Source organism: Pomacea canaliculata, linkage group LG5, assembly GCF_003073045.1.
Source record: "Pomacea canaliculata isolate SZHN2017 linkage group LG5, ASM307304v1, whole genome shotgun sequence".
NCBI classification, from domain to species: domain Eukaryota; kingdom Metazoa; phylum Mollusca; class Gastropoda; order Architaenioglossa; family Ampullariidae; genus Pomacea; species Pomacea canaliculata.
This window is the reverse complement of record NC_037594.1, coordinates 12,906,818-12,922,526: the sequence shown is the minus strand read 5'-3', so window position 1 is coordinate 12,922,526 and position 15,709 is coordinate 12,906,818. Positions and strand designations below refer to the sequence as shown.

Below are 15,709 nucleotides of genomic sequence, written 5' to 3'. Positions count from 1 at the left end.
ATACACATACATATGTAATGATATATATATACTTAGACCCACTAGTTCAATGGATCATATAACGCTTCTATAATTTTCAGTAAATGCGTTAAGTATCATTATAATATGTTAAAGCTTGGCCTGAACCGAGCACATTGCGTATTTTTTTTAAGTGTTCAGCAATAAACTGTCTGTGTGATGTCAAGGGCGGGTAACTAGTGACAGCTCATAACCGCTACGACATGCAGGAGACGTGATTATTTGTTGTCTATATAATCATGCAATTTTTATTAGGACAGACTTTGTCTTGGAAGCTCTTGTATGAATTGATTTACTCTCTCTCTCTCTTGTTTAATTATGAAAGTTAAAACAGATCATAGATAATTAAGAGAAGCCGATGTTAAGATAATTAATATAGATTGCCGTGAAAGACTTTCAATTAGTTCTTGTTTATAATTTGTTTGTTGTAAGATGAAAAAAAAACGCACCCAGACCCCACAAACTTATGGTTTGTCAAAAATGAATAATTTTAAAATAGTTTCGACTTAAGCAAATTTCTAAAAGATTTAGAAGATCAGTCGACCACCATGGCGAATATTTGGAGAAAAGTTTGCCTAAAAAATCCCACGACCTTCAGTAAATACTGTGGTCTAACAACCGGGTTCGAAAGTGCAGACAAGCCTCTGTTGATATTTAACACTGCATCTAATCTGATCCGCTGAGTGGACGAAGAAGTATGCATGTATTCAAGCCAGTGAATAAAACTGGTCTTTCCCCTCCCTCCCGCGCTCGCAGACAAATGTACCCACAGGCGTGAACACGCACGCATACAAACAAAACTTACAGGGAAGGACATACCCATGCACAACACATCCATAAACACAAACACACGCACACCCACAAACACACGCACACGCCAGTACACAGACGAAACATCCGTAAACACACACAGACACAAACACACACGCACGCACGTACATACAAACACACACACACACAAACATACATATAAAATCAAGCATACAGACAAAACTTACAGGGAAGCACATACCCATACACAACATATCCATAAACAGACAAACGCACACAAACACACAGGCACGCACACACGCACGTACACACATAGAAACATAAACTTGTACACACTAACAAACATAAAATCACGCACCCAAAAATAAACACAAACGCACGCCCACACACAATCACATACATACAAAACACGCGCCTGATCGCATGCACACATACGCACACACGTGCACACTTTTAACATTGGTTCTCTCTACCTCTCTGTGTCTCTCCCTCATTTCTACCTGCCTATCTCACCCCAGCGCACACTTACTCGCACACATGCGGAGGCGAGAGCGCGTACCCGGCGACTGACCATCCTCGTGTCTCATAGCGCCTACCCCAACCTTTCCCCTCTCTACCCACACCTTAAAAAAAAAAAAATCGGTGACACTAAGCCACCCATGAAGTACCGTGTGAAGGCAGGCCTGATGTTGAATGTATGTGCAACATCTACCCATGTTTGTCGTTGCATGCGAAAGTTGAACCCCATGAGACGTGCAGGATGATTTGCCAGAACGTCACGACTGAGTGAAACGTCACCACAACAACCGCCTTCAAATACAACCCGCACGTGTGCTCCGCGCACACCGGACTCTGTGAAGGTGAGGGATTCTTGTGGGTTACAGGGGCGATTCTGCATCCTGTCTCTTCCTGACAGTAAGTTACATTTGGTATGAATACACAGTCCTAACATTACATTTTCTGTCTGGCATACATTATCTGTAATCGCACAGAGGAACTAACAGAATATCTATTAATTTTTTTTTTTGAATTTGTGGAATCGTCTAGATTTGTGTATAACAGTTGTCAAACTCATTGTTTATAGAAGGAGTGTTGGATATTATTGTTTCAGATTACTGGAACATTAGAATAACAAGTTATGTAATCCGGAAAAAAAATATTGTTAATTTATTAACACGCCACTCAGATGAAATATGATAATTTCAATGGAAAAACAAAACGACAATGACAGAGGAGAGAGAGAGAGAGAGTGTTCATGCTGGTGGAACACTTGTCTACACCGTCCATGTGGTTTCTTTTCATGAAACAGATCTTAAAAACTCAAGAAGGTTCTGAGTCGCCATGTCAGTCCTCATGGCGGTGTCCGCGATAGCTCTGCTGGTGCTAGTGGCACACACGGAGGCCCAGTACTACGTTCCTGGGGCCAGCGTGAACTATTATCAACAGACTCCTGACCTGATACCGCCCAACATGATGATCATGCAGGTACCTACACTTCCTTCTACAAAGCAGTCAGTCTGACTTTCTTTGACATTTTACATCCGACATTAAGATGCCTTCAAGCGCCGCATCTCCTCTACAGCCTCTACTACTAATGTTGGTGACACTTGGCCAAAGCCCGAGACTGAAACAGTCTAAAGAAGAAGAGCTATGTTGCTTTATTAGAAACTTCTGCTTTTACTTTATTGCTTCAGGTTTGTTTTACTCAGATGTCAAACAATAATTGTTCCGGTATCAAAATCTTAACCATGAGCTTCAAAGTTTTTCTCCTTATTCATTAAAAAATTGTCGAATCCCTTATCTTTCAATCTTAGATGATTGCCATCCAAAGGTGCCAATGTTTCCGACATCCTGCATCAAAAATTAAAATATTTTTTTTGAATTCCTATAGAAAAAAGAACAAACTACAATGAAACTTTTTTCCAGTCACTTCGTAAAAAGATAACTTTTCATGGCATCTAGAAAATATGTCAGAAATAAAAATTATTTCTCTCTTAATTCTCAGTCGAGAATCTTAACAGCAAGCTGGTTAACGAGGACGTCTGTGAAATAAAATGCTCTTTGTTTTGGCTGAAAGATAAGAAGTTGCGGCGATTCTGTTGAGTAGGTAAGGCAGACGACAACTGTGACGTACATAGCGGCCCCTGTCTCCTCGTCCCTGGGTCAGTTCGTACTGAGTAACCCCCAGGGTCTCGTGGCTGCATCGCAGAGGGCGAATCAGCGAATGCAAAATCTGGCTCTCGAGGCCTTGAACATGAAGCGCATTGGTAAGTTCATCAGAGAAGTGACATGGATGACATACAATCTATGTACATCACGTACTGTAGGGCTACTGAGACTTTAGGCCAATATAACAGACAAACACAATTAACTAATTATCTAGAGTTTATTTTCCCTCTCATTTGACTCTTTGATGAAAACCTTCGGCACTGAAAAAGAACTGCTGCACTATATACTAACGTACATGGTCATTTACTTTCTATTTTCTTATCTTGGAAACACAAAAATATGATGCAGTTACTCAAAAGTCATCCAGTAAAGGAAAGGCAAGAATAGGAAGGTTAGGAGGACAACAACTGGACAACGATGAAGTGCGGGCAAAGTAAACAATTCCTGTCAACAGTCGAAACTAAGGGTTACTCTATCGTCTGTTTCTTTTTGGATGAAGATGTTAGAACCGAGGACCGAGAAGCACACACTACTACGCCAACTTTTCTCCGTCTTTGCCAGGTCTCGACAACTCGCGCTCGGACAGCACGTACGGCAGACACACGATCTTCATCGGCACCAAGGCGTTGGCCAGGGCCTTCATGGACGACAAGACGCTCATCGACTTCCTGCTGCAGGAGATGTTTTCCGCGTAAGACAACTCCTCCTCCTCCTCCTCCTCCTCCTCATCATCATCATCATCATCATCATCATCATCATCATCATCATCATGCCCGCATTGTTAATTTGGTGCTTCCCCGAAAACGATGGTAAAGCCAGTTTTCTTTGGTTTCTTCACTATGGTCGACAGTGTGTACTGAAACAGTAGGTCGGTATCTAACAATTAGAACGAATACCTGACATCAGGTTGACCGAAAACTTCAAGTTGTTTTTTTAATTTTAAGATGCAGCTTCTTGACCGCTTTCGATTTTGTCAGGTTGTGTGAGGTAGGCTTGTGGGCAGCAAGTTTCCGTTCAAGGTCTAACAAAGCCGATCTGGCCAAATAAATTAAAAACCTTTCGTGTGTCAACTGACTTTTCCAGCAAGGTGCTCGCTCTGAACACACTGCACTCAGTGGCATGTCGCACTCCGTTAAGTAAATACAGCTGCTGCTGCTGCTGTGGGAGCAGTTGCTGTTCAGTTTCTGAAGATGAACAAATGCTGTGAGAACTTTTTAAGGCTATTAGTATAGTTTACTGTCGATGCAAGCATTTAATGTCGTGTACGTCGCTTGTAGAATGAGCCTGACGGCCGCCAGCGTGGAGCAGCTGATGCAGCAAGTCATCGTGTACAACAAGCAGGGCGACGCCCAGCCCCTGGGGCCGTTGTACCAGTCCGGCTTCCCCTCCGTCTTCACCACGGTCAGCCCCATCACCACCACCCCCGCCCCCAACTCCCCGGAAAGCAACTTGCGGTGCCAGAGCTCGGTGGAACTCAAGTGCGACCCGGAACTCAAGTTCCGCACGCCGGACGGCACGTGCAACAACCTGGTGCATAACCTGTGGGGCAGCGCGCTCTCGCCCTTAAGGAGGATTCTGCAGCCCCAGTACGGTGATGGTGAGTGGCTGGAGCTGATAGGGACTCGAGTGAGTTCGGTGATGTTGAGTGCCTTGAGTGAGTTCGGTGATGTTGAGTGCCTTGAGTGAGTTCGGTGATGTTGAGTGCCTTGGGTGAGTTCGATGATGTTGAGTGCCTTGGGTGAGTTCGGTGATGCTGAGTGCCTTGGGTGAGTTCGATGATGTTGAGTGCCTTGGGTGAGTTCGATGATGTTGAGTGCCTTGGGTGAGTTCGGTGATGCTGAGTGCCTTGAGTGAGTTCGATGATGTTGAGTGCCTTGGGTGAGTTCGGTGAGGATGAGTACCTTGAGTGAGTTCGGTGAGGATGAGTGCCTTGAGTGAGTTCGATGATGTCGAGTGCCTTGGGTGAGTTCGGTGAGGATGAGTGCCTTGGGTGAGTTCGATGATGTCGAGTGCCTTGGGTGAGTTCGGTGATGTTGAGTGCCTTGGGTGAGTTCGGTGATGTTGAGTGCCTTGGGTGAGTTCGGTGAGGATGAGTGCCTTGGGTGAGTTCGATGATGTCGAGTGCCTTGGGTGAGTTCGGTGATGTTGAGTGCCTTGGGTGAGTTCGGTGATGTTGAGTGCCTTGGGTGAGTTCGGTGATGTTGAGTGCCTTGGGTGAGTTCGATGATGTCGAGTGCCTTGGGTGAGTTCGGTGATGTTGAGTGCCTTGAGTGAGTACAGTGATCCTGTCTAGAGTACAACCATGGCGAGTAGGTTCAGTGTGTGAGTAGGATGCCGCTTGCCTTGAGCTGTCGCTTCACATCTCTGTGTGCATGTGTGTGTACAGAGGGAAAGACAGACAGAGAAAGGTAGAAAGAAAGAGCGTGCGCACACCGTTAAAGTCGCTGTAGAAGGAGGAGCAAACAACTCAAGTCGCACGACTGAGTACGTGTGCACTATGTCCTTGCAATCCCACTCCTTTACCTCACTGTTTGTACCTGTTGCTCAGGTGTCTCCGCTCCCCGCACGACATCCACCCACAGTCGGAACCCCCTACCATCCGCTCGAGCCATCAGCGTCCTCATCCACCCCTCAGGGCCCGGTAACCTGATGACATCACTGACACACATGGTCATGCAGTGGGGGCAGTACTTAGATCACGACATCACCAGCACACCAATTCAAACAGGTGAGTGTGGACAGGTGCGTCTTTTTCACCTTTCAAGCAGGGCAATCGGAAGGTAATTGGGAAGGCTCAACACACTTTTTGCCGTTTGCAAGATGTGCCTCGCTGTTTAGCCTGGGGGTCGTCGACGTTCGCAAACATTCTCTGGGATTTTTCGTGGACCATCCGAAACGTTCTTCGCAGATAAGGAGTGCACACAGAACGGAAATATCATCATCCCAGCGTGTCAGCCATTTTGTGTGTAAAGACAACGGTGTAGACGACAGTGGTACTCACACCCTGTAGCAATAAATAAATAAATAAATAAATAATGAAATGAAAATTATGTTCCATGCACACTTGGTTCTTAATGAATATTCTTGATGTCGTCAGCGGCTGATGGCAGCGCTCTGACTTGTTGTGACGATGAGGCACCACCAGGGAGCAACACCCGCTTCAGTGTCAGCAACAGGTGGGAGCCCGGCTTTTGCATCATCATCATCATCATCATCATCATCATCATCATCAATCGTCAATCATCAATCGTCGTCATCGTCAACATCATCGTCGTTGTCTCCGCCGGTTTATATATCTTGGAATAACTCCCGTAAAGACAGAATGGGTTAACAAGCGGGGACGACTGAGAGTTATTTACATCTATTTACAGAGCAAAAAAACCTATATATATATATAGTATTTGCTATTTTATATGAAGCCGAAACGCAGCACACAAAAGAAGAAACTCAGTCGATCACACAGAACACAAGTTTAAGAACTGTCTCCTCCAGCACGAGGCGACTGGCGCAGGTAGCTCTCCAACACGCTGCTAACTCCTTATTCACAAAAGTAGACGGAGGGGAATGGGGGAGGCAGAAGATAGCATCATTGAGATGGAGACGGGCAGGATGAAAGAGAATGAAGAAGAATGTAAGCTGGAAAGTCGATGAAAAGCCATTATCTGAGATTAATGCACAACGGCAGACTTAAAACTAGTTTCATGCATTTAGGGGCTGACGAGTTTTCCTGTCACGTCTTCCAAAAGCGAAACAGGTTTTTCCCTCCTTGCTCTCCATCATAAAAGCTTTTCCGTAATATAATTCTTTCAAGGAAGAAAAAATTCCGAGAAAATGTGATCATTTAAACATCCTCAACAGCATCAACCGAACCCCAACAAAGACATTTTCATGTGAATGAATGAGGTGGAGGGCGGGGAAGAAGGGCCACATATAAGTATTTTATTCAGCTCTCTGAACTGGCTGACAACAGAAATGTCTCAACTTCCTGCCAGATGCATGTCATTATAGACTGAAAAGTAACATTACATATTACACACACGATTATACAAGTAAAACTATTTTATATTGGTTTATTTTCTTGTTTCACAGGACCGCCTGCTTTCCGATTCCCATTCCATCATACGATCCCTACTTCAAGGGACGTAGTTGCTTTAGTTTCACCCGATCACTGCAGGTGACCAACAGCAACTGTAAGCAAGGTATGGCGCGTTGCCTGGAAACACTGTCTCTAGCAATATGCTTACTCCCTCCAAGACAAACATGATTGTTCAGCAGCATATGTAAGGGGAAGGGCCCACTGATGAGCGCTTCCACTGGCACTCACATTATATATTGTGCATGTGGAAAGTTGTTACCCTTTATGTAAAACAGCTGGGAGTTAGTATAGCAGCACTTCTATATTTTCGTCTGGATATTATTTACCTTTCCCACCGATAGAAGAATTTATTGGCTCTTTTCTTCCACCCTTTTGAACTTCTCTAACAGGAAGGCGCAATGTTCCCCAGTAGACCCAGTATGCTGTTCTTATTTCCCTCTGATTTCCGATTTCTTTAGTAATAAGTTCTAACACGCATTGTGTTAATCGCGAGTGAACTGTATCCTCTAAGTCTGCTGTGACGTAGACAGTTTGTGATCACGTGTCTCCTTGCTGCAGTCCCCGTGGAGCAGCTGAACCAGCTGACAGCCTATGTGGATGCCTCGCAGGTGTACGGGTCCTCGGCTGAAGAACAAAAGAACCTGCGAACTTTCAAAGGGGGTAAGTTTGATACCATGTGACGTAGGCATGAAATTAATATAATCATATATAATATACCTCCATTTATTCCCTCTACCTTCTGAGCAAGCTTTCATTCCTCTTTGTAAGCGTTACCCGGCAAATAAAAACTCTTCGAGTGTAGTCCCTTTCGAGAGAACAGCTCTGACTGTTAGCTCATTTCGATCGTCCTTGCTAAACGCAGACTAGTGGTGCCACCCCACCTATAAATGCAAATAAACCAGTGGTACTGTACGTAAAGCTAGTTATGTGACAGTTCTAGGCCCAATATAAACCATTGTTCTCTTGGCTCAACTGGTGGTCGTGACCTGGAAAGGGACGAATAGTAGTAAACTCACAGGCACCTATATACCGCCCCAGAGTTTTCTGAAAATGATTATTGATAGAGGAGCTCGTTTCGCAGGGCAGATGACGACCTCTGGGAATGACCTTTTGCCGAAGGACAAGGCAGAGTCCTGCGTGTTAAACAACCCTAACAGGGACTACTGCTTCAAGGCGGGTGAGGATCTGTACACGTGTACACGCTTCTATAGGCACAAAATTACAGTTTTTATTTAAGATTAATACTATAAGTTTTTTAAAAACCAGAGCTACAGCTTTTTTGAGCTCAAACTTTTGTGCTTTTGAGATGAAACTATAATGGTTTACTAGTCAAAGCTACAATGCGTTTCAGTTAAAACTATAGTGCTTTTACTAACCACAGCTGAACCTTCCAGACGATCTTGTTCTTCTCAGGTGACCTTCGCGTCAATGAGCAGATGGGGCTTGCCAGTATGCATACTGTATGGATGCGAGAACACAACCGACTCGTGCAAAAAATGGCCGCCGTAAACCCTCACTGGAACGACGAACGCCTTTTTCAGGTCTGAGCTTCAACTGTGACTCGTTAATATGATAATTTGCAATTTGATTGCAGTAGACTCTCTCAACATACAGTTATTCATCTGTACTCTGGCACAGCGGGTCATTTCTCGGTCTCTGATTAGGACCTAAATGTGGTATCAACAGTTCTAAAACAAGATCACTGGACTCGAGTACAACTATACCTAGATATTTCTACACCGTATATGAATGAATGTTCCCAAATATAGTACAGTTCTCTCATGCAAAGCTCGTTGTCTAAAAATATTCTCAAGTTAAGCCCAGCGTATGCAAATCGTAATGAAGGTTAGAGAGACGCAGTTTTCTTGGAAAAATGATTTTATTCTTTCTCTATTAAAGAACAAGCTTGTGGCGATTCACACACAGTCTTCATTACAATGTGTTGTAGGAGACCCGCAAGATAGTTGGCGCGCTGTATCAGAAAATCACGTACGGCGATTGGCTTCCGATCGTGCTGGACAGAAATCGTTTCGCCGCCAACAACCTTCAGCTGCTGCCGTCGGGCCAACAGAGCAACATCTACAACCCCAGCGTGGATGCGGGCGTCAAGAACGTCTTCGCCTCTGCCGCTTTCCGCTTTGGACATTCCCTCATCAGATCCACCATGTCGCAGGTGAGGTTGGCTTCAGGGGAGACAGTCACTTCTGAGTTATGGTTCTCCGTCTCTTAGGTTGACACCCAACCAGACTGCAACGGCAATGCTAAACCACAATCATTGAAGAAAAGCGTCTCCCGTCCACCCCACCCCAGCAAAAAAAAAAAAAAAAAAAAAAAAAAAAAAAAAAACAAAACGAAAAAAAAAGAACAGTCAATAACAACAAATTTATTTTAGGTAGTTGGTTTCCCGGGTAAGAAAATATTTTTGTGTGGTCAGTCTTTCATTCCATTCATATACCTGTACCATATCTCAGTCTAAAAGCAAAAGGAAGACAAAAACAAACAAAAAAAAACTGTAGGTCTTTCCCTAATTGTGTCAGTCACAGAGCTCAAGTTCGTTGTGTGTGTGTTTTTATTTTTTCCCTTGCCTTTGCATCATTGGTATTTCATTAGATGACCGAAGAATATCACGAAGCTGGAGAGGTTCGACTGCAGTACGTCTTCGGCAATACCTCCCAGATCATAGAAGGTCAAGGTCTGGGAGTGACTATGTACATTCGCGGCATGACACGTGATGCGCCCAACGTGGTAAGCGCTTTCTATCTACATAAGACAATGTAGAAGAAAGAAACTTCTCACTAACCCGATTCAAAAAGCCCCGAAATCCCCCCCACCCCCCCGTCACTGACCACAAAAAAATCCTATTAGAATCACGTGATGATTCGAGCATAATTATGTTTTGTAACGGCCCTTCTTAACCATAAAAGAAGACAGAACGTTAACAAAATCGAGCTCCAGTATGCGAAATATGTTTTTATTTATTTTTACCTAAACGAAACATTTCAGATGTCCACTAGTACAGTCATTGTTACTCTTGTGGTTACGAAAAAGGTTGACCGCTTTTTCACGGAAGAAATCAAGAACCATCTTTTTCAAGACAAAAGAGGCAACAGCCTTGACCTTGTGGCCTTTAACATCCAGAGGGGTCGTGACCACGGGTTGCCGCCCTACAACGAGTGGAGGAAATACTGCAAGCTTCCTGTCATGACTTCTTTCAGCAATATGCCGGACCACGACGAGCTGACGGGGCAGGCGTTCAGTCAGATATACGAGTGAGTCTTTCCTTCCTTCCACATCACTATGCCAGTCCCTGCCTGGCTTGCTTCTTAGTACATCTCAGCCCCTCGGCTATTTAAACGGTCCTTCTGAAGCTTGGAGACGTCCACTGTGGACACATGGAGACCCTAGTCACCGCCGTGTGTGTGCTCTCTAACTAGTAGATTCCTCCACACCAACATTCTGTCAAGCGTTCAAACTAGTTTTAGTCTAAATTAAATATAAAGGATTTATTTTATAATTTTTTTTTGTTTCTTGATGGCTGCAACTAGACATCCAGATGACATCGACCTATTTTCTGGAGCCATTTCTGAGCGACCTGAAGGAAACGGTTTAGTCGGCCCGACCTTCGCCTGCATTCTCTCGGAGCAGTTCCGTAACCTGAAATTTGGAGACAGGTTCTGGTTCGAAACCCGAGATCCAGTGACAGGGTTCTCACTAGGTAAAAAGCAAGAGACACCTCTATTGCACAGAACCTTTTATCGGCGTGACACCAACTCGAATAAGACTGAACACAATAAACAACAAAATAAGTATTTACTTGCTACTGTTGTGATGATGTTTTTGAATTCGATAAGTTATAAAACTCTTGTTTTGTCACCTTTCAACAACAATATTGTAGCTAGCAGTTGTATTTTGAAGGTCTATATGATCATAAACACAACGTTGTTTGCTCCATGTCCAAATTTAATATGAAAAGAATGAATGAATCAATCCCGATGTCCAAGCAGGCAAACAGGTCAAAACGCAAAGCGCTTTTTCTGCTTTATTTGTGCTTGTCGCTTTGTTGTTGTCGGCATCTGATGGTGTCTTCACATGCAACTACTCCCCGTCTCCTTCACTTTCCATTACAGAGCAGCTGGAAGAGATTCGGAGACACAGCTTAGCCCGGGTGATCTGCGCTAACACTGGAGGTGGCCACATCCAGGGCAACCCCTTCGTGCAGCCGTCAGACTCGTAAATGACTCCTTCACATATACAGTTGTTTATGCAAACGTGGACGTGTGACAAGCGAATTTTAATGTGTTTGTTTTCATTGAGGACAGACAGACAGACAGACAGACAGACAGACAGACAGACAGACAGACAGACAGACAGACAGACAGACAGACAGACAGACAGACAGACAGACACGAATAAAGGACTTGAAGACGCAGAGAAGAGCGACAGACAGAAAGATAGTGAGAGAGAGAGAGAGGTGGAAGATGAGAAGACAAGAGACAGACATGTTAAATGAAGAAGGGGTGGATGAATTTACTTTATGAAATAAAGCAAACATAACATACTTTTAAGACTACTCTTTCGAAAAAAATCTTCTAAAGAAGAGCAATCAACAACACCAGCTACAAACTAGAAACCCGTTGAAGCTAATGTTCACACGCTGGTGTCCCAGGAACCCGATGGTGAACTGCAACGACCTGCCCGATATGACCATGGAGCCGTGGCGGGAGGTGCAGGGGCGTGCCCGGGTGGGCACGTGGACGGAGTGGGGTGAGTGGTCAGCCTGCGACCAGGGCATGCAGCTGCGTCAACGTGCGTGCAGCCAGTACGGCGAGTGCGCTGGCAACTACCAGGACTCGCAGCCATGTGCATCTCCTGGCTGGACCTCGCAATGGTCACAGTGGTCCCCCTGGTCCACCTGCTTCCAGGGCCTGCAGGCCAGGAGCCGCGCGTGCAGTGGTAGGTGATATTCTTGGTGTCAGTCACACCTTTTGCTTACATTGAGCGTAATGTAGGTAACATGATGATGATGACAACGACGACTATTACTACGACGACGCCGACAACGACGAGCATAATCGAAAAGCAAAATATAGAGTTCTACGGTCCTGTTAAGTGGTCCTAGTGGTTGAGATCATAAGCTCTCAGACTTACCGATGTAAGCATGTTGGAATGTTGGTGTCAAACGCTCCTCTGACTCACTTTTCATTCGTTACTTTCAGGACAACCTGCGACAGGCTTCGGCAGTCCGTGTCCAGGTGGGCCACAGGAGACCCGGCCGTGTTCCAGTGGGACAGTCGGGTGGGCCCAGTGGGGGCCATGGGGTACTGTCTGTTCACAAGGGAGACAATGGCGAGAAAGGACATGTACCCGTAGCCCCAACCAAGTGGGTGTTTGTTCTGGGCCCAGCTCTCAGTCCAAACCTTGCACACCTCCCTGGAACTACCCATGGAATAATAACGGAAATCCACAGACTGGACCTTATAACACTTATGGATGATAAACTTACCTTAACCAGCAAATAACTTTTCCCCATTTCCCCAATAAACTTAAATAATGAAATTGTGTTGTGTGTGTATCCAAATCATACCAAAGTTTTAAAGTGCTCAAGTGAACTGTGGTCTAAGTACTCCTTACACTGTTCCCAATAACTCCCTAGGAGTGTTCGTTGTGTTGTGTGCTCATGTCGTAAATCGAGGACAAATCCAAAAGCAAACAGATAAACGCACAGGTCAGAGGAACAGCTTATGAAAAGACACAAGTGAGAGGCTAAAGTGTCCTTCACAACAGTTAATAGTTATTTCATCTCTTGTCAGGTTTCTACCCTATACTTCCAGATTGAACTAGTTAAAAAAAATAATGATGATGAGAATATATAATGTCCAGCATCACGACCAAGATAAATCGCACGCTCTGTGCAGACAAATAATGATAAAAGACAGATAACAGCCAGTGGACAGTGAGGTACGTGTACACAGAACAACATAAAGACGAGAGACAAGAGTAGAATGTAAAGCAATGGATGAAAGTATGAAGGGATGTAGGTACTAAACAGTGTCAGATGGAGTCGTTACAACGGCTACATGATGGTTAGCATGACACAGCATTGCCAGGGAGTTCAGAATAGTAATTCAGGGACAGTACTCTATGAACAGATATGTTTTCAGAGAAGGTTTGAATGTAGCCTTGGAATCCGAGTGACGAATGTGATGTGGAAGAGAGTTTACAGTAATGTGATTACAGGACAAGTAAACACGTTCAATAATTTTATGTCTGGTTGCAGTAGTTCTCAACGACGCTAGTAAAAGGACCGTTAGAAAAAAAAGTATATACTCGACATAAAGATCAAAGCAAAGTGCAAGATCAAGCAGGCAACAGAAAGAACCTTCCACATACTTGACTATAAAACCCCAATAAACGGCAATGTCGACAAATGCAGAAAGAAAGAAGAAAAAACATCTCCGACTGCAGAAAGTGTATTGATCGCCGACTGTCAGGTGTCGCCAAGTGTCGCCCTGATAGGTCACCAAGTACTCGGGGTGGCGGCGCCCTGTGGTGGCGGCTCCTCAAAGGCAATAAAACTCGACACGTGCGCCGCTAATAACACAGGTAAGCAACACACGGTGCTGGCAACGACCAACTCACAATGGGTCTTCATGTCCCACACCCCACTGTCTGCAGTCGGAGATGTTTTTTTCTTGTTCGAAGAAAAAGAAGCAGGAGTGGGGTTGTCTGGGGAATATTCAAACTGGGTTGTAAGCAGAGAAATACTTAATCTCTGTTGATTTTTTCCAAAGTGTATTCCGTTCCTGTGCGCAGAGAAACTTTCTTTTTCATAAAGAAACACCTCTCTGATGATTTTGTTTATAGTGAATTAAAAGAAGAAGCATTATGTTAAAATAGAAACATTTCTGGTAATTATGTTTATGAAAAACGCTATCTTGATAAGGTAATCGCGTGTAAGCATGTAATAACCGGGAACAAGACTTAAAAAGACGAGTTAGGGAGAGAAAGCAACAGAAGAGTCAGTGGCCACAATGGTCATCTAAATAGGAAAAAAAAAAAATAAAAGGAAAAACAAGAAAAGAGGAGAGCGGCGAAGAGGAAGGAAAGACCTAGTTATGTTTCTGAAGTTCGCAAGAAACAGCTTTAGCCATCGCATCGACGATTCTCTTGACGAACTCTTTTGAAAGCAAGTTTCCTGATGTGCAGAGCAATCTTTCTTTTCTTTTTTTTAAACACGTTCTTCCATCCATTCTCCTGACCCTGCATTTTTCTACTTTCTATTTGTGGGGTCACCTATAAGCATTCCCCTACTCGACACCATTTCCGTTCACATTTCCTGCCTGTGTTCTGTCGGCAATGACTCAAAGCCTACAGGTGTGTGTGTGTTGCTTTGTTAGGTGTCTTACCAACCCGCCAGCTCGGAATTCAATGTCAACATTTTTTTTCTCGCCACATATTGTGTTTCACGGCGAGATAATACACAATCGGAATGGTTATCCTTTCATCAGGCGAGAGGTTCTGGCCTTTAAAGGTCTGGACAAGTTGTTGATTAGTACGAACAGGATCTGGTGGTTCTATTTTATTTCAATCCCCCGAAGGCAAGGCGCGCTTCATCGTCGGGATTCTTCTGACACGGAGCTGAGTGACGTTGCACCCCATTGTCTGGAGGACCATGTCCGGTAATGGATCGAAAGTCTCAGGCTATGATGTGTAAGTGTGCGTGGCAGCACGCACCTGAGTGACGTACCGTCGATAAAACAAAACAAAACACGAATCATGTCGAGCACTAAAACTGGAAGATGAAGGTTTAAACGGCTGTCTGCTGCTTTCATCCACATGACGTTCGGTGACTGTGTGCAGAGAAACTTTCTTGTTCATAAAGAAATAATTCTCTGATGATTTCATTCAAAGTGATTTCAATGTTGGTGATGAAGCATTATGTTAAAATAGATACATTTCTTGCGATTGCGTTTCCGGAAAACAAATACGAACATCAAAGCAAACAAACAAAACAAAACTTTGGCCAAGAAAGATTCGTTGAATTAGGAAAAAAGAAACAGTTCTTTTGATTTCTCCGTACTCAAGATGGGGAATATTCACGAAGCAGCCAGTTCAAGTCTGCTAATAATTTCCTAGCGCTGAAGTGGGAGAGGAAACTATTACTCCCTCTACCAAAAAAATATTAAAACTTCATCAGGCAAAACGCTAATCTCTGTGTGTGTATATAATTATATATATATATATACACTATTCCTTTTTCCGTTTGTTGATAAGGTAATCGTGTGCAAGCAAGCATATAAGAAGATTTAAAAAGACAAACGAGTAAGAGGGAGCAACAGAAGACTCAACAGGCACAATTGCCGTTTGAACACACACACACACAAAATACCTAGAAAGGAGTAAAACAGCGAAAAGTGAGGAATATCTAGTTATTTACCTGCCCAGACTTTCGCAAAAAACAAAAAAAAAAAAAAAACCAACAAAAAAAAACAACAACAAACAAACAAACAAAAAAACAAACAAAACAAACAAACAAGCAAAACAAACAAAAAACAAAATCAGCTTCAGCTTCAGCCATCGCATCGACGACTCTGTTGGCGACTTCTTTCACGCGCAAGTTTCTTGGTGTTCAGGACAACTATTTTTCTGTTCTCT

At 43.9% G+C, this 15,709-nt stretch overlaps 1 protein-coding gene across 1 annotated transcript; it reads left to right on the top strand.

Annotated features, from left to right (window-relative positions):
• The first annotated feature begins 1,253 nt into the window (after nt 1-1,253).
• On the top strand, nt 1,254-12,743 carry LOC112565382 (chorion peroxidase-like). Its single transcript, XM_025240807.1, has 18 exons — nt 1,254-1,704; nt 2,099-2,274; nt 2,897-3,056; nt 3,520-3,649; nt 4,236-4,555; nt 5,507-5,686; nt 6,056-6,134; nt 7,048-7,157; nt 7,613-7,714; nt 8,136-8,231; nt 8,468-8,595; nt 9,003-9,227; nt 9,665-9,799; nt 10,103-10,323; nt 10,600-10,769; nt 11,182-11,284; nt 11,721-12,007; nt 12,271-12,743. The coding sequence occupies exons 2-18, from the start codon at nt 2,131-2,133 to the stop codon at nt 12,546-12,548; spliced, it is 2,868 nt and encodes a 955-aa protein (XP_025096592.1). The 5' UTR covers nt 1,254-1,704; nt 2,099-2,130; the 3' UTR covers nt 12,549-12,743.
• Nucleotides 12,744-15,709: the final 2,966 nt, after the last annotated feature.